Below are 27861 nucleotides of genomic sequence, written 5' to 3'. Positions count from 1 at the left end.
TGCACCTCCAGAGATCCCAAATCAACTTAAGTTTGGAAGATCTGTAAAGTCACTTGTAGTCCAAGCATTTGGCCACCACTCACACTTTGACAAACACTTTGTTACGATTTGCAAGCATTGGGGTCACACAATTAACATCCATGTTTATGTCTGCATGATAGGGGTGGGAATGACACACAGACACTATATACCCTGTTTCCTACTGTTGTTGCAATTCGCCCAGCACTTAGGACACCCCGCCCTGTCACGTTCCATGGAACAGTATGGACAAGATGCAACCGTGGAGTGCTGCAATTTCTGTAGTGGCTGTTAACTACATCATTGTCCACTGCAGTGCAGTGGCTGCATTTGACCACTGCCATGTCATTGTCATCCTGAGAAATAACCAATACCCAGTGACCAGGAACAGGTCTTGTCTCAATTTGATATCTACCAGCACGAGATACGTCGAAAGATTGAGCAATATGTAACACTCCAGCCAAAGATGATTCCTTGCACGGTAGTGCACTTTGGTGCATCAGTTTGTCAGGAGGCAACCAAATGATGGCATCATAGACCACAGAATTAGCAAAGGGATCATCATGAGCAATGGTAACAAACTGACATTTGCAACTGAAGTAGTTGAATTCAGCCAACATGCCTGGTAGGTGGGACTTTTAATGACAATGGTAGGACTTTACACATGCTAGAAAGACATGTGCATTTACAGTGAAAACTGTACAACAAACATATTTTGTTGAACAAATGCAGTGCAGGCTAACAGCACAACAACTTTTAGATTTGAGGAGAAATTCAAGAAAGGAACAAACACAAGTTTATCAGTGATACCAAAATGAGGAAGTGTGGCTGAAGCCACTTCTCATAAGCCTCCCTGACTTCAGCCACATTGTCGTAAGTGGGGGGTGGGGGGGGTGGGGGGGGGGGGGGGAGATAGCAGTGAGTACACCAATGGCCTGGAAGCCTGCATAGTCAATGTGGCTAACAAGTTTGTGATAGCAATTGTAAAGGCATGCTGCTGCTCAAGGAGTGATTGGACAAACCTTCATGGACACAAGAAGCAACAGAAAAACCAAATAGACTGAACACGCAGAAGTGAACACCACACTTGTCACCAGTTGTACCATACCGAAAGAGACAAACAACACGGCCACAATGAACCAAAATTTATTCTTCTTCCACATGCAAGTGAACAACAATTAAGAACACTGAGATAAACACAGAAACTATCCATGTACTGATACAAGCAGTTGCTCACAATAAGTATGAACACAATAGTAGGGTGAGTGCCTGCTGCACTGCGCTTACAAGGCTCCGATAGAAGGCACAGTAGATGCCGCGTTGTGTGCAGAAGTCATGAGACCCATCACAGGCGGCCTCTGGTAGCCAGCCCATGCAAATGCTGTTGCCTGGTGCCATGGCACATGTGCAAGTATTATGTACAGAGTTACAGCAGATTTACTTATAGAACTTAACAGATTTGCTTTTTAAGGTAAGATAAATGGAATCAACAACGCAAAGAAAAATAATACTTGATGTCTGCTGGATAACAATGTTTACCATTGTATGTCCGCCCTATTTATACTCTGGTAGATCAGATTTTATTTTCCAGAAAGGATGGTTCTCACAACATTTTCAAGATGCTGAAAAACAGCAGTAATAACAGGAGAATAACTTACATTCCACATTCTTGCCCTTGTCAGCATCTCAACTGTAATACTCAACACCATTCACAGAAACTCAAAAATTAACACAGACACGAAAAGTAAGTAACGTACTAAGATTTGTATACAATAAGTTATTTATTAAAATACATATTTTACAGTATCTAACACTGTCGCAATTTTGGTAAGAAATTTTACAAATTTAAAGTGAGTGCATGAGAATCATTACTTTTTTGGTATTGCATCTGTTGAAGCATATGTACAAATGATCCTGAAATAGCTCTAAAATTTAATTTGGTAAATGCAAAGGTATAAATTTATGTAAAATATAAAATAGCATTTAGCTTTGTCTGGGTTTAATTTTTGGGTGGTGGTGGTGGGGCACGGAATGAGTCAGGTGGCCTGGGCCTCATTGATCCTACACCTCTTTCAGAGAAATGGCTTAAGGGGGCTGCTTCAATGGACATTAATGAACCAAATAAAACATGTTGTACAACAGGAAATTTCTCCAGCACCTGTCAAAGAAGAAGAGAGCCACATTAGGAATGGTATGTCTAACAGTGTACATTACTGAAGAAATGGTTATGGTCACAAAGGGGTATAACAAATAAAATAGCGTAAAATAAAATAAGTACATCCAAAACCTGTAATATACCAACAAGTAGAGAATACTTGAATAATAAGTAAGCAGAAAATACAAAAAATTGATTCTGTATCAACACAATAATTCTTTTTTTTATTACATTAGAACATTTTATTAGTTACTACACTTACTTCTGCAATATACATCCTGATCAGACCAGAATTTATTTTGGACCATGAGGGAACATCACTGATATTCCATAACTGGTTTGAATGCTCCGCAAATAACCCAGTTTTTACCTATTTGACAATAATATCTGCATATACAAAACTGGATACACATATACATAAAACTGATATGTCACAATTTGTTACATTAATTTCTGTTGTTTTTGAATAAATTTCATATGTAAGTATAATTTCATACAAATCAGCTGAGTATTTATGGTGTAAAATACTCAGCATGTTGTGAGTATTCAATTTCTATCAAAAACATTTTCTCTTGAAAACTTTCACAAAATAAATTATTTATTTCACACAGTATATTATTTACAAACCTGTAAGCAGACTGGTGCAACAAATGATTGGGGCATTAGATTGGTCATACAGCAAAGTCATTAGCAAAAATATAATGTTCAAGTCATGAGATGGCAAGCACACACAATGAAAGAAAAGACCACATAACACATACATCGACAGGCTCATGGGATACTATTTTGTAAGGGAGGTGGAAGAACTTTGAGAAGTATATTCTGCATTTCAAGATATGATGCATGGTAACTGATGTCCTGGCAAAGGATACCATTTACATGTTCGAGTCTTTCATGGCACTGTATGTTAAGGAGAGCATTTCTTTGTAGCTGGTTACTGTCTCAGAAAAAAGTGTCAAGGGAATGAGAGGACGTATTACTGGATATTTGTTTGTGAATCAGGTAATAAAAAATAAAGCATTTAGTAAGTTAAGGCCTTGGCAGATTTTCGTATTTCAATGCTACCTCATTACTACCCATTCTGTCCCTCTCCTTATGTGTAAACTAATTCCTCGCTTCGGAAGTTGCTCTTGCATTTCCCACTTATCTTCCTTATTTTGTTCTTGCTATGTGGCTTGCCTGTCCATCACCTTTTCTTCTCCAATCCAAACTTACACCTACTTAGCAATGAGAGAGGTTTTGTGTTAATTAAGGCATTGGACTCTCACTTGGGAGGAATGGAATTCAAAATTTACATGATTAATTTAATTAACTATTCTTGTTCTATCCAATCCTGTACTCAATGATAATCACACTGACAAGAATGATTAAACACTAATTTGCCATCTCAGCACTTTCTTACACCTTCTTGAAACACTGCAATTGATATCTTACAACTACTCTTCCTTATATCATTGACTGCACTTGTAGTTCATAATGTAACTGGTTTTGTGAGAGATGTGCTGGGACCAGAATAGTGATACTGCCACCTCTTCTACAGCTAGTATCTGATACATGAGCAGCAACAGATCTGCCAGATAAGATTGCCATTCTTTTCCACTTCTTGTAAAAAGAGATTTCTTTTTATGTGTAAGTATTTTCTTACACTCAGTGGTATATGTGTTTACTCCCAGACATTTTAGTTAGAGTGAAACATTTTCCATTACAAACCAAATCACAGATTTATCATAATCTAAGTCGCCTTTGAAATGTTACTCTATCATCAATCAAATACATACCTGATTAATAAATTTAATACACCCTAAAAATAAGTAATCGTCACAATAGGCCTCAACAACTTCATTTACTAAGAAAGATTTAGGCTCAATCTGTGGATGATCTGCAAAAAAGTAAAGAACATGAACTTAGATCAGTAAAGGACAAGAACTGCATGTTTACATTTATCAAACTTCACTTATTGTTGTGCTAACACATGCAAGTTTCCTTTTCAAAACTCCTATCGAAAAGAATAAACCTGGTAACATGCGCAAAGAAATTTGTAAAATCATTGGGCAATGACGATCATTTTGAAACAGAAATGTGAAATACATTATTGAAAGTTTATTTTCAAATCTATTGAATAATTAAATTCCTCTTATTGCTCTATGGAAGATAAGTAATATTCAGTAAACAGTCTTGTAAAATACCTATAAGTTTTCCTTTGAATACTACAGGATTAAAAATCTTTGAGAAGTTTAATTCTTGGCACTTACACAAAAACTTGTCTAGATCACACATATTTGTTAATGCTTATCATGACATGTTTCAGTAACAGCAAAAACAATACGTAAATAGCAATCTTGACATCAATCACCTAGAGCCTGACACAGCTTTCTTACAAGGTAACTATCATAGAATGAAGATATGTTGTGAAACTACTTAAGATATATTAAGCTAAAAAGACAGTTGAATATATTAATACTAAATGACTAAAAACCAAATGAGTATATAGACTGAAGCATGGCACCCAATGCTGGAACTTCAATTTAGACAGCACAATGCTGAATGTAAACTTCAAAAGTGCGATAGCTACTCCATGCATCTACAGCAAATGTCAAGAATCAGATATTTTAATAATTGTCATTCGTGTGGATGACATGTCAATTTACAGTAGCTTACTCACACACACACGCGCACGCACACACACACACACACACACACACACACACACACACACACACAAACACAAACAAACAAACATTATTTGTGACTAGACCAGACGCACTACAAACAGTAAATTCTCAATGTATTCAACATGAAAAACTGTAACCTAAAATTCCTACAATGCTTCCCCCACCTCTCGAAGCAGTATTCCACTGCCCATCCAATCTACACAATATCCTAGTCCAACCTTACACCATATCCACTCCCAACCCCTTGCCACGAGGGTCATATCTCTCTGGATAACCCAGGTGCAAGAACTGTCCAATACAGCCACCCAGCACATCTTACTCCAGTCACACCACACCCTTATCCTACCCAACCAGAGGCAGGGCCATCTGTGAAAGCAGCCATGTAGTATAAAAGCTACACTGTAATTTCTGCAAAGCATTTTATATGAACATGATTACCAACCAGCTGTCCACCCAAACGAATGGCCACCAGCAAACTGTGGCCAAGAGCAGAGCTGAGCTAGTGCACATTGCTCTATTTTAATCGTTACTTCACACCCCATACATCTGGATCCTTCCTCTAATTTCAGCTTCTCTCAGTTATATAGATGGGAATTGTCCTTGCAACACACCCTTTGATTCCATAATACTCTTTGTCCCAATCGACACTAACCCCTTGTCCCAAAACCCATACCCTACCCTGGACAGTAACTTCATTCATCCTGCACCAGCACCTACACCTTCCCTGCAGTCCCCTATCCCCAACTCATCTTCCCAGCAGTCAATCACCCTTTCGGAAACCACACCACCATTTCCAGTCTCCTTTCTGTCCTTACCCACTCCTCCTGACACAACGCGTCAAATCCAGACAAACAGCAAGTATGCAGAGGCAGAAAAATGTAGTCGGGTGGCACAATGTAGCTCTAAATGTTTATGTATATGCATACTCTACAGCTGTTGAAAGGGATTTGTCTGAAGGCTAGCGAAGTTCACAATCTTGTTTATGTCCTTATAAATAAAATCAACGACTAATATTTTGTTTTATTGTTATTTTATTCCTTAAATTATTTATAAAAATATATATTTCTGGTAGCAATTAGAAAATGCTGTTTCCCTGCGAGGTACAGCATCCAAATGTGGCAAAACCTATATCAAACTAATTAATGAAAAATATCATATAAAGATATGAAACAATTACTAACAAAGAGATAGAGGGGCTGCCCAGTACTTACCTCAGCTCAGTACAGCCGATAGAAACACAAAAACAACCGAAAATTTAAGTTCCTGGCTTTTGGAATAAATGTTCCTTCATCAGGGAGGTGAGAGGGGAAAGAAAGGGAAGAAGGGAAAGTGGATTTAGTTACTCACAACCCAGGTTATGAAGCAACAGGGAAAGGAAAACAGGGAAGGTAGCAAGGATGGAGGCATGGTTGTCAGAGGGAAGCCAAAGATAATCTACTGTAGGTACTGTGCCAGCTTCAAACCAAAGAGGCTGCATACAGAAGTAAAGAGGTGTATAGTATAAAGATGTACGATGAAAAGATGCATGAATGGCTAAAGAGGAAAGGGAAAGAGTAGAAGACTGAAAAGTAAATGGGAGTGAGGTTGTTTAACGTAGGTTCAGTCCAGGGGGATGGCGGGATGAAAGGATGTGCTGGAGTGCAAGTTCCCATCTCCGCAGTTCAGAGGGACTGGTGTTGGGTGGGAGAAGCCAAATGGCACATACGGTGTAGCAGGTTCCTAGGTCCCTAGAATTATGCTGGAGGGCATGCTCCGCTACTGGGTATTGGACATCTCCTAGGCGGACAGTTCGTCTGTGTCCGTTCATGCGCTCAGCCAGTTTAGTTGTTGTCATACCAATGTAAAAGGCTGTGCAGTGCAGGCATGTCAGCTGATAAATGACATGTGTAGTTTCACACGTGGCCCTGCCTTGAATTGTGTATGTTTTACCAGTAGCGGGGCTGGAGTAGGTGGTTGTGGGGGGATGCATGGGGCAGGTTTTGCAGCGGGGTCGGTTACAGGAGTAGGAACCGCTGGGTAGAGAAGGTAGTCTGGGAATATTGTAGGGTTTAACAAGGATGTTACGGAGGTTAGGGAGACGACGAAAGGCAACTCTGGGTGGTGTGGAGAGAATTTTGTCAAGGGATGATCTCATTTCAGGGGTTGACTTGAGAAAGTCATATCCCTGGTGGAGTAATTTATTGATGTATTCGAGGCCAGGATTATATTGGGTGACAAGGGGGATGCTTCTGTGTGGTCTGAGGATAGGAATATTGTTGTTGGACGGGGAGGAATGTATTGCTCGGGAGATCTGTTTGTGGACAAGGTCTGCAGGATAGTTGTGGGAGAGGAAAGCACTGGTCAGGTTATTGGTGTAATTGTTGAGGGATTCGTCACTGGAGCAGATACGTTTGCCATGAATACCTAGGCTGTAGGGAAGGGAGCGTTTGATGTGGAATGGATGGCAGCTATCAAAGTGAAGGTACTGTTGTTTGTTGGTGGGTTTGATATGGACAGAGGTGTGGATGTGAGCTTCAACAAGATGAAGGTCAACATCCAGGAAGGTGGCTTGGGTTTTGGAAAAGGACCAGGTGAAATTCAGATTCGAAAAGGAGTTGAGGTTATGGAGGAAATTAAGGAGTGTTTCTTCACCATGAGTCCAGACCACAAAGATGTCATCTATAAACCTATACCAGGCCAGGGGAAGCAGCTGTTGGGTCTTCAGGAAAGCCTCCTCCATGCGGCCCATGAAGAGGTTGGCATAGGACGGTGCCATCCTGGTTCCCATGGCAGTTCCCCTGATTTGTTTGTAGGTCTGGCCTTCAAAAGTGAAGTAATTATGGGTGAGCATGAAGTTGGGAAGTGTGATAAGGAACGAGGTTTTTGGAAGATCTTCGGGTGGGCGTCGGGAGAGGTAGTGCTCAAAGGCAGAGAGACCATGGGTGTGTGGGATGTTTGTGTAAAGGGATGTACCATCTATGGTGACAAGAAAGGTTTCAGGTGGGAGAGGAGTGGGAATGGATTTGAGGCGTTCTAGGAAGTGGTTTGTGTCCTTGATGTAGGATGGGAGTCTGCGGGTGATAGGTTGGAGGTGTTGGTCTACCAGAGCTGAGATACGTTCTGTTGGGGCTTTGAAGCCTGCTACAATGGGACGGCCAGGATGGTTCTCTTTGTGGATTTTGGGTAATAGGTAGAAGGTAGGGGTACGTGGCTCAGGTGGAGTGAGTAAGTCTATGGAAGCCGTTGTGAGGCCTTGTGAGGGACCTTGGGTTTTTATGATTTTCTGCAGCTCAGTCTGGATGGAGGGAATGGGATCCTGGGTAACAGCTTTGTAGGTTGAGGTGTCTGAGAGTTGATGCAGTCCTTCTGCCAGATACTCCACATGGTCAAGTACCACAGTTGTGGAGCCTTTATCCGCCGGAAGGATTACAATAGAGCGGTCTGTTTTTAGCTGCTTAATGGCACGGGATTTAGCTGGGGTGATGTTGGGGGTTGTCGGGATGTTCTTCAAGAAGGACTGGGAGGCAACACTGGATGTGAGGAATTCCTGAAATGTGTGCATGGGATGGTTTTGGGGGAGGGGAGGAGGATCCCTTTGATAGGGCGGTTGGAACTGTTCTAGACAAGGTTCAACACTGGGTCTAGTATTTGGGGGCTGTGTTTGGGTAGTGAAGTGATATTTCCAGTTGAGGTTCCGGGTGAATGAGAGGAGATCTTTAACCAGGGCAGTGTGGTTGAATTTAGGTGTGGGGCTAAAGGCTAAGCCTTTTGATAGAACCGATGTCTCTGGAGGAGAGAGGGTTCTGGATGAGAGGTTTAGAACTGAATTGGGGTTGGCGATATGTGGGATTTTACTGTGGTTATAGTTGAGATTTGGTCTGTGTGGGGTATGTGCTGGGATGGGGAGATTGAGTAGGGTGGCTAGGCTAGGTTTGTTGGCTATGAGGGGGGTTTGTTGACGGTTCTGTTGTGGTTGGTGTTTGTGAGGGATAGGGAGAGGGACTCCACTACTTAGGTGTTGCACTAGCACTGTGGATAGTTTTTTCAGGTGGTGTGTGGCATGGGACTCAAGTCTGCAGCTGGCTTCTAGGATGATGTTCCTGAGTGTGTTCTCCAAGCAAGGGTTTGAGAAGTGGAGGACTTTGAAGAGAGATAGGATCTGTTGGGAGTGGTGGTTACATGAAGTAGTGTAGATATTCAGGACAAGTTGGGTAAGGGCTAAGGATTGAAGGTTCTGGAAGTCCAGGAGAGATTGGTGGAAGGAGGAATTGCACCCAGAGATGGGAACTTTTAAGGTAAGTCCTTTAGGGGTAATTCCAAAGTTTAAGCAGGAACGGAGGAAAAGTATGTGGGATTGCAGTTTGGCTACGGTAAATGCATGTTTCCGGAATGAATGTAAATAATGTGGTATAGGGTTAGGGTACATAGTTGGTAACTGGTGTGTAGGGAAATTAAATAACTTAAGTTAAAATAGTAATCATAAGAATGAATAAAACATGGAAGGAAGGGCGAGAAAGAAAGAAAGAAATTGTGTTGGTAATGTTAAATACCAAAGAAAGACCACCAAATAAGAAAAATACAGAAAAAGTTGACCAGACCAAGCAAGTATGTCCATATCAGGGGAAAAAGAACACACGCTGCTCGAAAACAGAGATCGCGCGTGCGCAAGAAAGTTCGCGCGGGCGCAAGAAAGTTCGCGCGGGCGCAAGAAAGTTCGCGCGGGCGCAAGAAAGTTCGCGCGGGCGCAAGAAATGTTCCAAAACATGATTCCTGTGGCAGAGAAAGATAGGCAATGGCACAAAAATACCACCGGCAACACGAAATTGACGGAATTGGATGATACTGATAGGTGTGGAAGAGATTGTTGGCAGTGATTGTTGGCTGGAAAACAGCGAATAACGAACGTTAAAACTATGGAATGTTAAATAAATAAATCAATAAATAGAAAGAGAGAGGTGGACTATAAACGGAACAAGACAATAGGAGGCAAATGAAACTAGCACATTTGGAGACAAAAATATATATATAACACTGAAGAAGAGAAAGTGTTTAGATGACAGATGTAAGTGATAGCTAACAAAAGGGACAAAACAATGAAGAATGTGGACCATATATGTGATCTAACTAATTAATGGAAAATCTCATATAAAGATGTGAAACAATTACTAACAAAGAGATAGAGGGGCTGCCCAGTACTTACCTCAGCTCAGTACAGCCGATAGAAACACAAAAAACAACCGAAAATTTAAGTTCCTAGCTTTCGGAATAAATGTTCCTGCATCAGGGAGGAGAGAGGGGAAAGAAAGGGAAGAAGGGAAAGTGGATTTAGTTACTCACAACCCAGGTTATGAAGCAACAGGGAAAGGAAAACAGGGAAGGTAGCAAGGATGGAGGCATGGTTGTCAGAGGGAAGCCAAAGATATTCTACTGTAGGTACTGTGCCAGCTTCAAACCAAAGAGGATGCATACAGAAGTAAAGAGGTGTATAGTATAAAGATGTACGATGAAAAGATGCATGAATGGCTAAAGAGGAAAGGGAAAGAGGAGAAGACTGAAAAGTAAATGGGAGTGAGGTGGTTTAACGTAGGTTCAGTCCAGGGGGATGGCGGGACGAAACCTTTCTTGTCACCATAGATGCTACATCCCTTTACACAAACATCCCACACACCCATGGTCTCTCTGCCCTTGAGCACTACCTCTCCCGACACCCACCCGAATATCTTCCAAAAACCTCGTTCCTTATCACACCTCCCAACTTCATGCTCACCCATAATTACTTCACTTTTGAAGGCCAGACCTACAAACAAATCAGGGGAACTGCCATGGGAACCAGGATGGCTCCGTCCTATGCCAACCTCTTCATGGGCCCCATGGAGGAGGCTTTCCTGAAGACCCAACAGCTGCTTCCCCTGGCCTGATATAGGTTTATAGATGACATCTTTGTGGTCTGGACTCATGGTGAAGAAACACTCCTTAATTTCCTCCATAACCTCAACTCCTTTTCGAATCTGAATTTCACCTGGTCCTTTTCCAAAACCCAAGCCACCTTCCTGGATGTTGACCTTCATCTTGTTGAAGCTCACATCCACACCTCTGTCCATATCAAACCCACCAACAAACAACAGTACCTTCACTTTGATAGCTGCCATCCATTCCACATCAAACGCTCCCTTCCCTACAGCCTAGGTATTCATGGCAAACGTATCTGCTCCAGTGACGAATCCCTCAACAATTACACCAATAACCTGACCAGTGCTTTCCTCTCCCGCAACTATCCTGCAGACCTTGTCCACAAACAGATCTCCCGAGCAATACATTCCTCCCCGTCCAACAACAATATTCCTACCCTCAGACCACACAGAAGCATCCCCCTTGTCACCCAATATTATCCTGGCCTCGAATACATCAATAAATTACTCCACCAGGGATATGACTTTCTCAAGTCAACCCCTGAAATGAGATCATCCCTTGACAAAATTCTCCCCACACCACCCAGAGTTGCCTTTCGTCGTCTCCCTAACCTCCGTAACATCCTTGTTAAACCCTACAATATTCCCAGACTACCTTCTCTACCCAGCGGTTCCTACCCCTGTAACCGACCCCGCTGCAAAACCTGCCCCATGCAACCCCCCCCCCCCCCCCCCCCCACAACCACCTACTCCAGCCCCGCTTCTGGTAAAACATACACAATTCAAGGCAGGGCCACGTGTGAAACTACACATGTCATTTATCAGCTGACATGCCTGCACTGCACAGCCTATTACATTGGTATGACAACTAAACTGGCTGAGCGCATGAACGGACACAGACGAACTGTCCGCCTAGATGTCCAATACCCAGTAGCGGAGCATGCCCTCCAGCATAATTCTAGGGAGCAGGAACCTGCTACACCGTATGTGCCATTTGGCTTCTCCCACCCAACACCAGTCCCTTTGAACTGCGGAGATGGGAACTTGCACTCCAGCACATCCTTTCATCCCGCCATCCCCCTGGACTGAACCTACGTTAAACAACCTCACTCCCCTTTACTTTTCAGTCTTCTCCTCTTTCCCTTTCCTCTTTAGCCATTCATGCATCTTTTCATCCTACATCTTTATACTATACACCTTTTTACTTCTGTATGCATCCTCTTTGGTTTGAAGCTGGCACAGTACCTACAGTAGAATATCTTTGGCTTCCCTCTGACAACCATGCCTCCATCCTTGCTACCTTCCCTGTTTTCCTTTCCCTGTTGCTTCATAACCTGGGTTGTGAGTAACTAAATCCACTTTCCCTTCTTCCCTTTCTTTCCCCTCTCTCCTCCCTGATGAAGGAACATTTATTCCGAAAGCTAGGAACTTAAATTTTCGGTTGTTTTTTGTGTTTCTATTGGCTGTACTGAGCTGAGGTAAGTACTGGGCAGCCCCTCTATCTCTTTGTTAGTAATTGTTTCAAAACCTATATCAATCTACATAATTTTGTCAATGCAAATAACTAATTTACAGATTCAGAATCAAAATCCAGTATGCAATATATGTTTATCCAAACCCTTAAATATTCAGGGATAGTCAATGATCTTGGCTACATAATGTTCATGTTATTTCTGGTGCACTTAAAGAGGCTGTGAGAGAATAGGCAACTTGCATCATTTTAGATATAGAATACTACACAAACAAAACTGATGAGATGGTGGCCAATTATTTTTTTGATATTCTCGTCTGGTGAAACGTACAAGTATCTCCTCATACTAACTACTAACTAGGAAAATAGGCCAGAAAAATCACACTCTTACTATGTCTGACACTGCAAAAAGGATCATCATTAGCAAAAAGCCAGTATAAATAGTGCCACCAAAGCATCTGTTCAGAGAGTGTGGACCTGATGTCAGAGCTGTCCAGATCTACCTGCTGTGCAGACAGTTTACACCAGATATCACAGACATCAGGACACTAACAGAGCATTCACAAGACACAACTAACCCTTCTCGCACCTGATAAGTTGTCACAGAGGACACTCATGGGTTATCTCTACCACACTGCTTTGCTGTCAACGTTTATCCATTACAATTATACAAAGAATTACGGAGTCCACAGACAACTTGCAAGGTTACTGCCATCCAGTCTGCTCAGGGACTTCAAAATGTTAACAGTTTCACTTAACATCCAGTGTTCTGTCCGGCGCATTTTAATAAATTGGGGGTCTGGCATCTTCTCCCACAGCAACTACAGGTACATATGACAGATAAACTGGAACATGCATTATACAAACTAGTAAGAGATTGGTAAATGAATAATGTGAGGGATGATTACTCATCTGACAAAAAATTACACTTTTTGCACAGCACCAGAGAGACAACATATTTCATTTCTTAACAATTGTGACACTGCATATAAAATGACTATCATTCCACTTGGGACCTGTGAAAAGTACATCAGCTTTTTTATTTTAGTTGTAAATATTTGTCATGTATTATTGTTTATCTGACATGTTCTACATCCTGGAGGACCTCCCCACTATGGCTCAATTGAAATTAAAATAAATCTAATCTAATCTAAACACGAAAAATGCAATGAACATTTAATCCTACTCGACGATCCAGTATGATATTTATTAACTAGAAGAAAAGATATGGCCTGTATATTAATGAAGAATTGTATTCTTCACGTTGTAACAAAATACTCAGCAGACAGCTCTGATAATTGATTAAATACTCAAGCATAAATTTCCTATCATAAACTAGAAATTTATTTAAAGTGCTGCACAAAAATTTAAACTTCAAAATGCCTGTTATTCATTCTGTAAGTTTCCACAAGAGGACATTACAGCATAAAGAAACTGGAGGTGGATTGGGAGCTGTGGCCAAAAGCACAATCTAAAAGAAAAATCAAGTAATACACTACAATTCTCTTACCTATAAGCTGAGAACTTCCCCAAATAAAAGGGACAAACTGATAATCATCTAAACTCCACACACCATGGCTTCCTGCAGGTTCCATTCTGTATGTCAGCTGAAGTTTGCGGACCAAGGTTAAGTACCTGCAAGTCATTAATTTTTATAATATATAGTCATAAAGAGGGATGTGGAAACTGAAAGAAACAGATGATTGGTAAAAAAATCTACCTATTAAAAACACAAGTAACAACTGCCACAGTGTCAGTTTCAACAAAGGCTCCAATCTTGAACAAGCAACATAGCAACATAAGAAATGCCATTTCATGACCTGTACCGTAATCAATTCGAGTTGAATTTCCAAAGCCTTCAACTAAATACACCACAATTTCAGGAATAGCCCGGTGGAACTTGGGTTGTAAGGCTGCCTGCAGCAGGTGTTCTGCTTTCTAAAAGCAACAGAAAAGTAATTCACTTATTATTCACTAATATCTTAAAAAGAGTCTCTCTCTCTCTCTCTCTCTCTCTCTCTCTCTCTCTCTCTCTCTCTCTCTCTCTCACACACACACACACACACACACACACACACAAAAATGGCAAAAATCACAGAAAAATGTCAAATTTTAACATCTGTTCATTAGAAGCTTTAAGTGAAGCATAATCAAGAAATGGGAGCATATTTCCTTAAAAAGCTTTATGGGTTTATGGACCAAGGTAAATCATAATGTATTTTGCATAAAAGATTCCAAAAGAATTACAAATTTTTTTGAAATCAAGGGCACACTTACCTTAAAAAATGCTGGGGGCAGAGAGGAAAATCAGAAAATAAGCGTTCGACTATTCTGAGCAGAAACTTACACCACATTATTATAAATGAAATTAAATGAAATGTTGTGTGGCGAGAGCCTCACGGTGGCTAGACCGGTCTTTTCAGTTGACGCCACTTTGGCGACGATGTGTATAATATGATGATAAAGACAACACAACACCAAATCCTGAGCAGAGAAAATATCCGACCCAGCTAAGAATCGAACCTGGGCGCCTTTGCACAGCATTCCACTGTGTTGGTCACTAAGCTATTGAGGTGGACACCATATTATTATGAGGTGGTTGGTGAAACTATTCATGAAACTGTTTCATTTGTTCTGTGCCATAAACAAATGAAACAAATAATTAACAGACTACAGGCTTTTTCCAGAGTGAAGAAGAAAACCGTGATCTTTGCTAGGTCTCTAGAATGTACTGCAGTGGCTCTACAGGCGTGTCAAAGTTGTTGTAAGGAAGCAACACCACTGTATTAATATTGTCTCACTGTAAGTGCACCACCTTAGTTCACAACTGACTCTTACACTGCCATTGTAATTGTTAGTAGCATCGCACGCTCTTTATGAGGTAGTCTAAGAACTTCGCTAGCAACAAATCCTGAGAAATCCTGTACATAAGTCTCTACAAGTCCTTGGTGGTAGTTGATGTCTATGCAACATATCCCAGATATACATTATGTGATCAGAAGTATGCGGACACCTGACTGAAAATGACTTACAAATTCATGGCATCCTCCATTGGCAATGCTGGAATTCAATATGGTGCTGGCCAACCCTTAGCCTTGATGACAGCTTCCACTCTGACAGGCATATGTTCAATCAGATGCTGGAAAGTTTTTTGAGGAATGGTAGCCCATTCTTCGTGGAGTGCTGCACTGAGGAACGATACTGATGTCGGTCGGTGAGGCCTGGCATGAAGTCCATTACAGGGATGTTATTGTAGTGTAACCTCTCTACGCACACCATGCTTTATGAACAGGTCCTCGATCGTGTTGAAATATGCAATCGCCACCCCAAATTGCTCTTCAACAGTGGGAAGCAAGAACGTGTTTAAAACATCAATGTTGGCCTGTGCTGTGATAGTGCCATGCAAAACAACAAGAGGTGCAAGTCCCCTCCATGAAAAACACGACCACACCATAACACCACCGCCTACGAATTTTACTGTTGGCGCTACACATGCAGATGACGTTCACCGGGAATTTGCCATACCCATAACATCTATTGGATGGCATCTTGGCCTGTATCGCGTCTATTATTATCTTTAGCCAAAATGGAGTTCTAAAAAACAAACGCATTGATATTGTCCTTTGCTGTAAAAGCATCAATTAGGAACTAGTGCCCGGTGGATATATAGACAACAAAAACTGCACAAATAAATTACTGACAGACATCCAAAAACACCATCAGACCATAGACATTCAAAAGCAGTCAGCCATCCCTTCTCAATAAAAACAATCCTTCACATACATGAAACAGGAATTACTGCCCCAGTTCCAAGATCCTGGTAAAACACTGAACAACACTGTCCTGTCTACAACCATTACTGTCAGCGAGTTTCCTTCATTTCTTTAAACTCAATTTCTTTGTAAAAAGTATTGTGTGGCACAACTGTACAGTAATGAAGACAAGTATCAACAAAACCAATAAATGCATAAAGGAAATATTTTCATGCTAAAGCAGGGATTCTGACAAAGACTCAAACCTGCCAAAAAATGTCACTTCCTCTAAATAAAAAAAATTAACCATTGTGCTGAAATTGTTTAATGCCTTAAAACTCTTTGAATATCCTGCAAACCTTATGATAAGCTAAGAAAACAACCAAATAAATATTTGAAAAAGAAATAGATGTGATGCAGTCGAGGGTTTATAGAAATAAGCATAGATAGGAACCTGTAATTCCTCCTTGTGATGGGAGGAAAGAAAATGACTAGAAGAAGTCTAACATTATAGCAATTCCACGTATGAAAGAATTTCAAATGTGAAATTATATTAGCCAGACCGATTTTAACAAAATCACTCATTTATTAGCTACGACTTTTAAAGTTAGACAGTAGCCTTTGTACATGTAACAGTTTCAACTAATTTCTTTCTCCATTCTGATTAGCAGTTTATTTTAAGTGAGAAGCAATAGATCCTTACTTCTTGAAGTCTTGCAAACCAAGTTCTGAATGCTTTGTTGCCAAATCTCTGAGCTTGCACCTGTGGTGGAATTTCATCTATCCATTTATCCAACGTATCCAGTAAATCTAATATACCACATATTGTATCAGACTTTGAACTCTCATAAGAGAGAGCTTTACCCCTGACAGCATCGTTTAGTGTTTTTATAAAGCCAAGGTACTCCTGAAACAAAAAAGAAAGAAAAGAACACTATCAGAACACTGTGATTAGATATATTGTGTAATTTTTATTTCAAGATTGTGAAACTAACATACAAGGAGAATTGAACAATTGTGGGTTTTGGATTTTGATGAAATTTTGCATTGAGGCTCTTCATTGGGGGAAGTGCTATTTTGGCTTTTAGCTCACCACCCCATAGTTTTTATGAAAACTTATACAGAAGTTTTCTATGCCAGTGAAGCATTAATGACTATACTCAGTAGGTAATGTGGTACAGTGGGTGATTGGTAACTCCACCATACTCCAGATATACAGGGTTATTATAAATGATTTAAGTTATTTCACAGATTTGCTGTAGTTATATTATTTGACATATTGCCAAAGTGCTTTGCCCACACATAGAAAAACTGAAAATATTTTGATGTATTACAAGTGTTCTATATGTTGCCCCCTATAATCCAGCTAATGTGAAGTCGATAATGAAGTTCTTTCCACGTTCAGTGCAGCAAGTCCTTATCAATACTTTCAAAAGCACTGCTGACATTAGCTCATAGTTTGTTAAGTTTATTAGTAAAGGAAGCATGAACAATGAATCTTTCTCATAACTCCACAGAACACAATCACATGCAGTTAGATTGGGAGAGTGGATACCATTACATGAATTGCTGACCATCAACCTGACTGTTCTATAGGTTTCTCAATTTCCTGTTTAAGGATTCATAAACATTATGATGAAAGAGGGATGAAGCACCATCCGGGTGGCATGAGCTGATTTTCCAGCATTGCCAAATACAGATGTCCTGTAATAGTCTTTTTGCTGAAGAAAAAGGGATGAAACTTTAAACCACAAGACTTGACAGAAGACATTAACTTTTGGTGAATATCAAATGTGCTGCATGATAGCAAGGAGAGTCTATGTCCAGCAAATTTTCTTAGTGCCTGTTCATTGTACCACTCAAAAAAAAGTGTTGCTCCATCACTAAAGTTGAGTTTCCCACATGAACAATCCTCTTACATAAGCTGTTCCAACTGTGCTGAAAATTCAAAGGATCTTATTTTGTCGTTGGGAGTCAGGGCATGTAGCAATTCCAAACGGTAGGGCTTCAGCTAACGTCATTTCCTTAAAATTTTCTGAACGATCTGTTGTTGTTTGTCCAGCTCTCTACTTGCTCTGTTCATTGATTTCTGTGGGCTTCGTGCAAAACTGTCCCATGTGCAGTCAACTGTTTCTTCACTCACTGCCAGCCAACCTGTTGATTTCCCCTTATGGAGGCATCATGAAGCTTTAAACTGTTCATACCATTGCCAATTTGAGTTGGCAGTTGGTGGATCTTGGTGAACTTTGTTCCGAAATGTCACTGCACTGTCAGGGCAGACTGGCATTTAAAGCACAACATATGCTTTCTCGCCATCTGTCACCATTTTGCCTAGCTGCTCACTGCTGCACTCTCATGGCAGAAATCTGAAATGTGGCAGCAACAATACAAAAAATTTTGAGTTGTCATATATGAGCAATGAGTTTTGTGATAATATGTTAATTAATGTACCTACAGTGAATTTATGAAATTGCTTCGAACATTTATAATAACAGTGTACAGTTACAAATTACAGTCCTCATCCTAATTTTGATGACACTTATTTCCTAATTAAAAATATATCTGATCATATATAAGGAAAAAGAAAAACAAGTACAAATCTGGTGCATGTAATCTTCAACAGTGACCAGTCACAAGCCAGATTGACAATTGCTAACAATCATTAAGACTTGAAGGAACAAATAAAAGTTACATGTTGGTTTCCTTAAACACTATGAAGTGTCTAGCTAAAAGCCACAATACAAGGCATCTTTCTAGTCCTCTACGAAGTTTTGTATAAAATTTAATATTAACAGAGATTTTAGTTTGATAAATCCTCATATCAGTCATGCATGTAAGCCACTCATTGAATTGTAGAAGAGGTTTTCAGCTGAAAAAAACAATGTACAAAATATTTATACAAATTCTTCTAACAGTTTTCACACTGGACATAGACAAATCATGGAAGTCAGCAGAGAACTGCTGACCCTTTCAGTTCTGAGACCTTCTGATATTTTTACTGCAGACCTAACATTCCAATATACATGGTGATTCAAAAGTCCTATCCCATAACGACAAAGTCTACATTGGTGATTCAATAATCTTGGCCCATAGGACAAAGTCACAATTAGTGGAGAAAGCAAATATACAAAAAAATGAATTCATGCTACAGATGTTCATTAATCATACAAACAAAATGTTACAGCATCAGTTCACTGACAAACTGAAACTTGACAGCACAATACATCCGCCATCCCCGGACACTTGTTCACACATAACTCTAATGCAGAAGGTGACTGCATCATGCAGGCAACACGTCCAAACACTAGTGATTTAATCATTCTGTGAATAGCCTTATACTGATTTGGATGTCAACTGTGGTATTCTGCTGCTGCTTCCCACTGACTCACACATAACACATAGATGAGAACCATTTCCACTTTCTTCTGGTGTGTGTACATTGCTGTACAAGCGAGTATGTGACTACACTGCAGAACAGCAGCATGCTATACAACTTCTTCCAAATGCAAATTCACTTACGTGTTTACTGTTATTGCACTTTTAGTGCGTACAAATGGTGTATACATGTACATTTTCTCTCTTGCACCACTTGTTACAATGGTAGTCTCGACAACTGCAAAGGCGGATATGATATTCTGCTATGATTTACGAAATGGACGTTCGCCTGCAAGCCCGTTTCCTCTACCCTGAAAAATATCCACAGCACAGAGTGCCCTCTGAAAAGCTGTTTGGCAGACTTTTCCAGCATCTGACACAACAAGTACTCTCGCACCCCAAAAGACTGACAGTGGAAGCCCCCCGGCCGAGTATGCTCGCCTGACATAGGGGAGCAAGTGCTGCGTTCAGTGGAAGAAACCCCTGGGACTAGTGTGCGACAATCAGCAGAAGCCATGTCTCGCTTTCTTAACTTGTGAGGGTGGGTGTACCTACCTAATGAACAATTGCTGTACACATACCATCTACAGCGCATTTAGGCCCTAAGGATGCAAGATCATCATGGTGGATGGCAAGTCTGCCAATGACTATTGCAAAAACATGCTGCAGATCCACTATTCACACCCAAGGTTTTATTTACGGTGAGGCAGGGTTCACAAGAGATGTGAATTTCCATAACCAGCATGTATGAGCAGGTGTAAATCTCCAAGCAATTCGCGAAACAGGGCATCAACATCAATTCTCAATCAACGTATGGACAGGTGTACTTGGCAGTATATTAATAGGGCCATATGTGCTACCACGAAGGTCAACTGGGGTGCATTATCTGGAGTTTCTCATTAACGTATTGCCGACCTAGCAGGAGGCTGTGCCATGGCAGCAATGAATACAAATGTGGTTCATGCATGACGGTTCATCAGCACACTTTCATCACAATGTGTGTTAACATCTAATGCAGATATTCAATCCCCTAGACTTCTGGTTATGGGTACACTTGAAGGAATTGGTCTACACCACAACAATCAAAAATGTGTGGACACTGCAGGATCAACCCGGTGGACTTCAAAGGCTGTATCACTCCTTGCACCAGATGGCAGAGGGTGTACTGTTACGAATGGACACCACACTGAACACCACCTGTAAAAAGTTGTTTATCGCAAAAAGTATGCACTTTTGGACCCATGTTTATTGGACATGAGTAATAAAAGCTCCCAAAGTATTCAACACTTTCTTTTTAATACCCTGTATATGCTTCCGCACAAGCCATTATTTCTCTTATCTTGTCTTCGCTGTCTTTACACTATAATTGTGTTGTTGTCAGTAGCACTGTTATGCTGTCTGTCATAAATGCCAGTTCTCCAAGCTCTATTGGTCTTGTGAACAGAATATCTTCTTTCCTCCATGGCTGCCCATCTGAGTTCACAGAGCAGTTCCATACCAGACCTACTCACATGCTCATCAAACCTAATGGTAAATAATCTGGCAGCACCCATCTGAATTGCACCAATATCTTCTTTTAATCCAACCAACTGGGGAGCAAAAACACAATAACAGTATTCAAGAATAGGTCAGACAAGCATTTTGTATGAGTTTACTTTATCGATAAGCTGTGCATTTCCTACAGTTCTCCCAACAAGCTGGTGTCAACCATTTACCTTACCTAGAACTGAGCTTGCATGCTCATTCCATTTCATGTCATTTTGCAACATTATGCCTAGATTTCCTGGAATGAGTTACTAGAAAATTGTCAACAGGCCAGTGGCAGCCCACTGCCCAATGAGATATTTGTTTCACTGGCAAACAAAATGATGAAACTCCTTTAGAAGCTTCCAACCTGCTGACAGAATCATTACTGCAATGTTGGCCTGTGTTAAATAATGTGTATAAATAATTTCAAAGAAAAAGAAGCAAGGAAGACAGATTACGAATTTACATCCCTTCAATGCGTTCACTAGAGACTGAGCACAAACACTGAGGAAAGAAACTGAGTTTCTTCTTTTTCAAAAGGGCATTACAGAAGTGTCGGATCCCATTCATCTGCTTTGACCTATTAATTCGTCAATATGGTGGAAATGCCTACTTCTAGCATACACATATTGGTGACAGTGACATCACTACATACACATGCCAACAAATGCAAACAAAAATGATGCAAGTGTGTCTGACTCCAAAATAAAATTAAACTAACAGGACAACTATGGGAAATTTAGAGTTTTGGTGGGGTCAAGCTAACCATAAAACGTACAGCTAACAATAAAAAGACACTGCATCATTGGAAACAAATAATATAAAAAAATTTCAACTTACAACATACCACTACAGCCACAAAACCACAGGAATCTTACACTTCACTCGACCGACACAGCAAAATGAAGCCCACAATACCAAAAAACTAACACCTAGAATCCCAAAATGTGGAAACAGATACTTCCTTGAGATTATATATATATATTAAAAACAAAGATTCCATGACTTACCAAGCGGGAGAGCGCCCGTAGACAGGCACAATAAAATAACACACAAACACACACAAACAAACAAAATTTCTAGCTTTTGCAACCAACAGTTGCTTCTTCAGGAAAGAGGGAAGGAGAGGGAAAGATGAAAGGATGTGGGTTTTAAGGGAGAGGGTAAGGAGTCATTCGAATCCCGGGAGCGTAAAGACTTACCTTAGGGGGAAAAAAGGATAGGTATATACTCGCGTCCCTGTGTGTGTGTGTGTGTGTGTGTGTGTGTGTGTGTGTGTGTGCGAGCACACACCTATCCCCCCCCCCCCCCCAAGGCAAGTCCCTCCGCTCCCGGGACCGGAATGACTCCCCACCCTCCCCCCCCCCAGACCCCACATCCCCCCTCCCCCCGAAGAAGCAACCGTCGGCCGCGAAAGCTAGAAATTCCGTGTGTGTGCCCGTGTGCCACTTTATTGCGCCCGTCCACTGGTGCCCTCCCGCATGTCAAGTCCTGGAATCTTTGTTTTTAATATAGTTTTCCCATGTAGAAGAGACACACACACACACACACACACAATTTCGAGCTCTCGCAATCAGCGGCCGCCCCGTCAGGAAAGAGGGAAGGAAAAGGAAACGCGAAAGACCCACCCTAGGGGGAAAAACGACACACACACACACACACACACACACACACACACACACACACACACACACACACAAGCAGACATATTTAAAGGCAAAGAGGTTGGGCAGAGATGTCAGTCGAGGCGGAAGTGTGGAGGCAAAGATGATGATGAATGAGTGGCGGCAACATGAAATTAGCGGAGATTGAGGCCTGGTGGATAACGAGAAGAGAGGATATATTGAAGGGCAAGTTCCCATCTCCGGAGTTCGGATAGGTTTGTATTGGTGGGAAGTATCCAGATAACCCAGACGGTGTAACACTGTGCCAAGATGTGCTGGCCATGCACCAAGGCATGTTTAGCCACAGGGTGATCCTCATTACCAACAAACACTGTCTGCCTGTGTCCATTCATGTGAATGGACAGTTTGTTGATGGTCATTCCCACATAGAAAGCGTCACAGTGTAGGCAGGTCAGTTGGTAAATCACGTGGGTGCTTTCACACATGGCTCTGCCTTTGATCGTGTACACCTTCCGGGTTACAGGACTGGAATATATATATAAGTGGAATTGGACATTTCTCGTTGCCTATATAAGATGTTGATACCCACTACCGAACCACAAACCAAAGAACCAAAAACTTCCAACACCCATCTAAGTCACAAAACAGCACGAATCCGAAACCCCAACAATTCAAAAACCCAAATACCTACAAAACAGACAAACATCACAATTACTACAGGATAAAACCAAAACAAAAATTACTTAACAACGGCCTCCAACATTATCACCTGTGCTGGCCACCTCATGCACACCCGTGCCCATAAGGAAGGTAAGCAAACTGGTCCTCCCCAATATAATCTATAAATACTCCTCCCCCCCCCCCCCCCCAAACCATAACATGCCCCATTAACACCACAAACAGTACTCACAAGCTTACCCCCCAACAAACAAACAAAATTGCAGACACACGTGTGCAACCCCCCCCCCCCCCTCAAAAAAAAACCACACACACCTTCCCCATGGCCCTCAAAAAAGTATGAAAAATGCAAAAATTCTCAGGGACGCTCTGCTACCAGTGACACTTACCTAAATGAGATTGCAGGTTACCCCTCCCTACAACTGATTTAATTGGTCCCCAAAACCACTCTATGGTATTAGTACAAGCCCCAGCACTATAATCCTTAAACTGAATACTATGGTTAACTACTAAACGTCAATAACCCCCTCTTCCCCAAACCCCCATACGTTGAAAATGCATCAGACGTTACAGTACAACCCTCCTTTATACATTTCCCGATCAATCCCACGAGTTTCCTCTTACTACGACCCTGCAGAACCCTACAAACACAATCAGCACACTATCCCCCAAAATAACAGCCCTCTCCCCATACCCACAAACTAAACTGAGGACTGCCCCCTCCTCACACCAAACTGTGACCCATTGATTTCAACAACAATCCCTGGACCACCTAACTTCCCCTTACACTTCACATACTCCAAATACACTTCATAATAAAAATAAAACCAATCTAAAACAGTTCTCACACTCACATCAGTCTCACACACACAAGAAAACTTACACGTAAGCAAGCCAATCTCCATTATGGCCAACCTAGATTTCTCGAAACAAGTACCTGCCTTATTGATGCTTATACTTATACTTTTGCACCCACAATGCCACACATACAGATCCCTGGTCCAAGATGTCAGAACTCTTGTCAGCCTCATGTTGAGCCCAAAAGTGTGACACCTAATGTATTTTGCTATTAGCCTGAAAACCTGCAGATGCATTATTACAGACAACATATTGTCACCCATAGCAGCAGTAACAAATCACTCTGTCATATGTACATCTAACACAAAAAATGTATATCATTCCATAAAACAAACACCAAACTAGTCAGACATAACAACAATACCAAACACACACACACACACACACACACACACACACACACACAGAAAAATCAAAACACACACTTCCACAACCAATGCTACCACATTGACTATCCAGATTCAAAACCATGTTCCCACAGTAATAACCAAGACGCAAATCAACAAAGTACTGTGAGTTAAACTCACATGTCAACATCCACTACCAGACGACATCGTCAAATACAACAGCACAACATCTACAAATACAACCAACTCAAAAACATCATGCCATAGTGACATCACACACCACAACACCATTACGTCACGGGGCCAAGCAGAAAGGTGGAACTGGAGTTTACATTGACCCCAACATTAATTGGCTAAGGAAAACAACAGAAAATGTTAAACTGTATGGTTGGACCAGAATTGGAAGCACTCCGCCTAAATTTGAGAAACCTATCAGTGTGTCGTCTTACTTGGCAAATAAAGTTGAGAAAACAATGAAAATTTACAATGTCAATGCTGAAGTGAGATCATCATGAAATTATGTTAAGCAGTAGTAACGTCATTTTTAAATGTTGCTGAACAATTCCTTAACAGACATTTTGGTGTACAATTTTCGGACAGCTGCTGAATTTTCTATTGGCCTGCAAAAATTTTTGACAATAATGCTATCACCTCACTGAGGTAGCTATTTAAAGACCAACTGTGGCATTCCAACCTCCTGAAGATTATGTTCCACTTACCAAGCGGAGACTTGGATGACATCACCAACATCACAAAAAAGTTTCAAAAAACCTAACAAACTAGACCTTCCTGGAGTAGGGAGTTTTGGGTAGTGGAAGCATACCAAAAAATAATTTTAGCAAGTTCTTAAAAAATTAACAATATACATCAACAGATCAAAAATAAAAACAAATTTGTAGGCTATACAATAATTTTTTATCAATCTCTATTTCCACCACACCAACATAGGTCTCATAAATCCAAAGCGCCCGCAGCCACATTGAAAACTACAAAATTAGATAATCACCTTGATACACACACACACACACACACAGACTAAATGACATTACTAACAAAACATCTGAACATCATCATGAGCAATAACACCGAACAAAAATATTGCAGAAATCCATTTACATAATGTATTTCACACTTATACTGAATGGATCGCATTATTTACATCATCTAACTCTACACCCAATCTACTCGTAATTTGCATCTCATCACCAAAATTTTCCTAGAAATTGTGTAGTTCAGCAATTCATCCATTTTGTTAAAATAAATGGTACAGAATACGTCATAATACACCAAGTATTCCAATTATGTTCATTGGTGCGGAGTGGAAAGTCACAATGTAATGAAACCATTCATTTTTGTAACCTCTTTCCTGTGAGCATGTAGCAGATACTCGGCTGCATCTGAAAAATGTGGGAAAACTACCACAAATCTTGAACAATCCACTCGAAAGAATTAGCATTCACACTTCAAAAGAACTGATAATGAAATTATGAATGATGACAAGGATTACACTAGTTTCGTGAGTTGCATTTAAAAACAGTCCTGTATTTTAAAGCTTTCCGACATTGTAACACTTGCTTCTGTGTAGTAGTTTCAACAATGAACAACTGTTCTGGTCAGTCAAACATGTGCATAATTGACGAAACACACTCCATTAGCCTAAGTTTTCCTACATTTCTGCAAGTAAAACTGACAACAACACGGATCGTTCGAAATCATGTGCTTAACGAGACGTCCTATAGGTTAATGTGGAATCGGAAAATGTACACAGTATCCCCTAATGTAGAAAATAACAGAAGGATCGCTGGACAGTTATCCAGTCAGCTACCAATGGAAAAAAGTAAACTGGTATTTCAATACATATCTGATTTCTTAAAATAATTCTTACATGGTATGCTTTTGATTTTTTCCATTTTTCCATGTCGGCCATGGAAGTGACAGCTCTTCTTGGCGTAACGTAGACATGGTCTTCTGGCACTAAAAAATATAAACCAAATTATCAGAGATGAAAACATGTTGATTAAGAAATACATCAAATTAACAGCGTCAATTGTAAAGCTACCGATTGAGCCCATCTTGGATTTGGGGAGTACCGAATTACTCTTTTTACGACAATCGTTCTTTGTTACATTTCAATTTACGGCCGGAAAACCTAACAACAAACTACAGCAGCATCTGTCAAAACAACACTCCCTCTTCGGTCTGTTTCTCTTCCGTCTGAGCAGTTAGAAAGATATTCTCCCATGCCTACAACTATCAGCGTTCTTATCATTCTATGGTCAGCAAGGACACTACCACAACTTCTACAACTACAAAAACAGCAACCTATGTTTGATTTTCTGCAGCAGTTTGTGTGTACCAATGACGTACCTTAGAGTCGTAAAAGATTTTTGAGCGAATAAAGAAACTTAATACATTTAACCATAAATGCAAATTGTACACATTTCGTAATTTGTAAGATCGTATAAATTGTGGGTTATACGCAGGAAACAGTTTCAGAGTGTGATGTGCCAGCTGTTAAACTAAAAATCAGTTATTCGAAATGCTTGTATTGACAAATATAATAAGATTCTAAAATCTTGGAAGAATGGCGTGACTCCCAATGTTATTTAAATGCCAGTTGATGGTTGGCTGCTTTAGGGGAAGGGACATAAAAGTGAGACCATTGGTCCGCCAGCTGTTGGTCAGTTTGCCATAGTAGACAGCATTTTCGTCTCTTTGTGTTATTTCTTTATTAGATGTGTTTGTTTCCCTTGATTTATCCTCGTGGAAAATCTATTGTTTGATCCAACATATGGGTTTATTCTAGCTTGATTAACTCAAGTCACAGCTCTACACTATAAAATTCATACCCGTCCATATGATTTCAATTTACGCCATATTGAAAGTTGCTACGCAAAATTTGTGGCGTCCTGTGTGAAGGGTAGTTCACGATGCCACTACAGCAAGCCACAATCCTTGGTGTCAACATTAAATGCGTGTGTGAAACCGGCTTAAGTGCTAGGAAAACTGCATCGAGGCATAGAGCAGAAATATTTTCTACACTATGATCCAGCCATAGAGTATAAACATAGGGCATAACACTATAATTGGATCGAGGAGAAGATTAAGATTCTATAAGTAGGGCCCAGTGATCTCCATACTAACAGAGATCACTGTTCGGGCCACATGCAACAATGTATCTGTGCGTTGTCTGTGTAATAAATCCAAGGAGGTTAGAATACCCCATGGACTAAATCGCCGCAAATCAAATACGTCCACACGGTACAGTATCAAAATACTGCTGACCCGCCATCCATCGGTGTAGGAACGAATTTTCAGCAGCAAGGGGCTACTCTCTCACAAAGAACATTAAAGTTCAGGACATAAATAATGCAGGAAATGCTGCTGTGGTCTGCATTCGAAATTAGCCTTAAAAAGTATTAGCAAAGATTCAGAGGATCCAGAAAGATTTAAATGGTGAAAACAATCGCTCCTTAAGCGACGGCATATTTCACG

The 27861-nt window shown here is 40.7% G+C and overlaps 1 protein-coding gene across 1 annotated transcript; it reads right to left on the bottom strand.

The window, feature by feature from the left end:
* On the bottom strand, positions 1 to 26603 carry LOC126272022 (serine/threonine-protein phosphatase 2A activator). Its single transcript, XM_049974516.1, has 8 exons — positions 26426 to 26603; positions 26252 to 26340; positions 16660 to 16863; positions 13925 to 14142; positions 13715 to 13839; positions 3952 to 4052; positions 2436 to 2543; positions 1 to 2176 (listed from the first exon to the last, which is right to left on the bottom strand). Exons 1-8 carry the CDS (start codon positions 26436 to 26438, stop codon positions 2018 to 2020), a joined length of 1017 nt encoding a protein of 338 aa, XP_049830473.1. The 5' UTR covers positions 26439 to 26603; the 3' UTR covers positions 1 to 2017.
* Between the last annotated feature and the right edge of the window lie 1258 nt (positions 26604 to 27861).

Source organism: Schistocerca gregaria, chromosome 5 (genome assembly GCF_023897955.1).
Source record: "Schistocerca gregaria isolate iqSchGreg1 chromosome 5, iqSchGreg1.2, whole genome shotgun sequence".
In the NCBI taxonomy this organism is placed as follows: Eukaryota; Metazoa; Arthropoda; class Insecta; order Orthoptera; family Acrididae; genus Schistocerca; species Schistocerca gregaria.
This window is presented reverse-complemented; position numbering and strand designations above follow the sequence as displayed.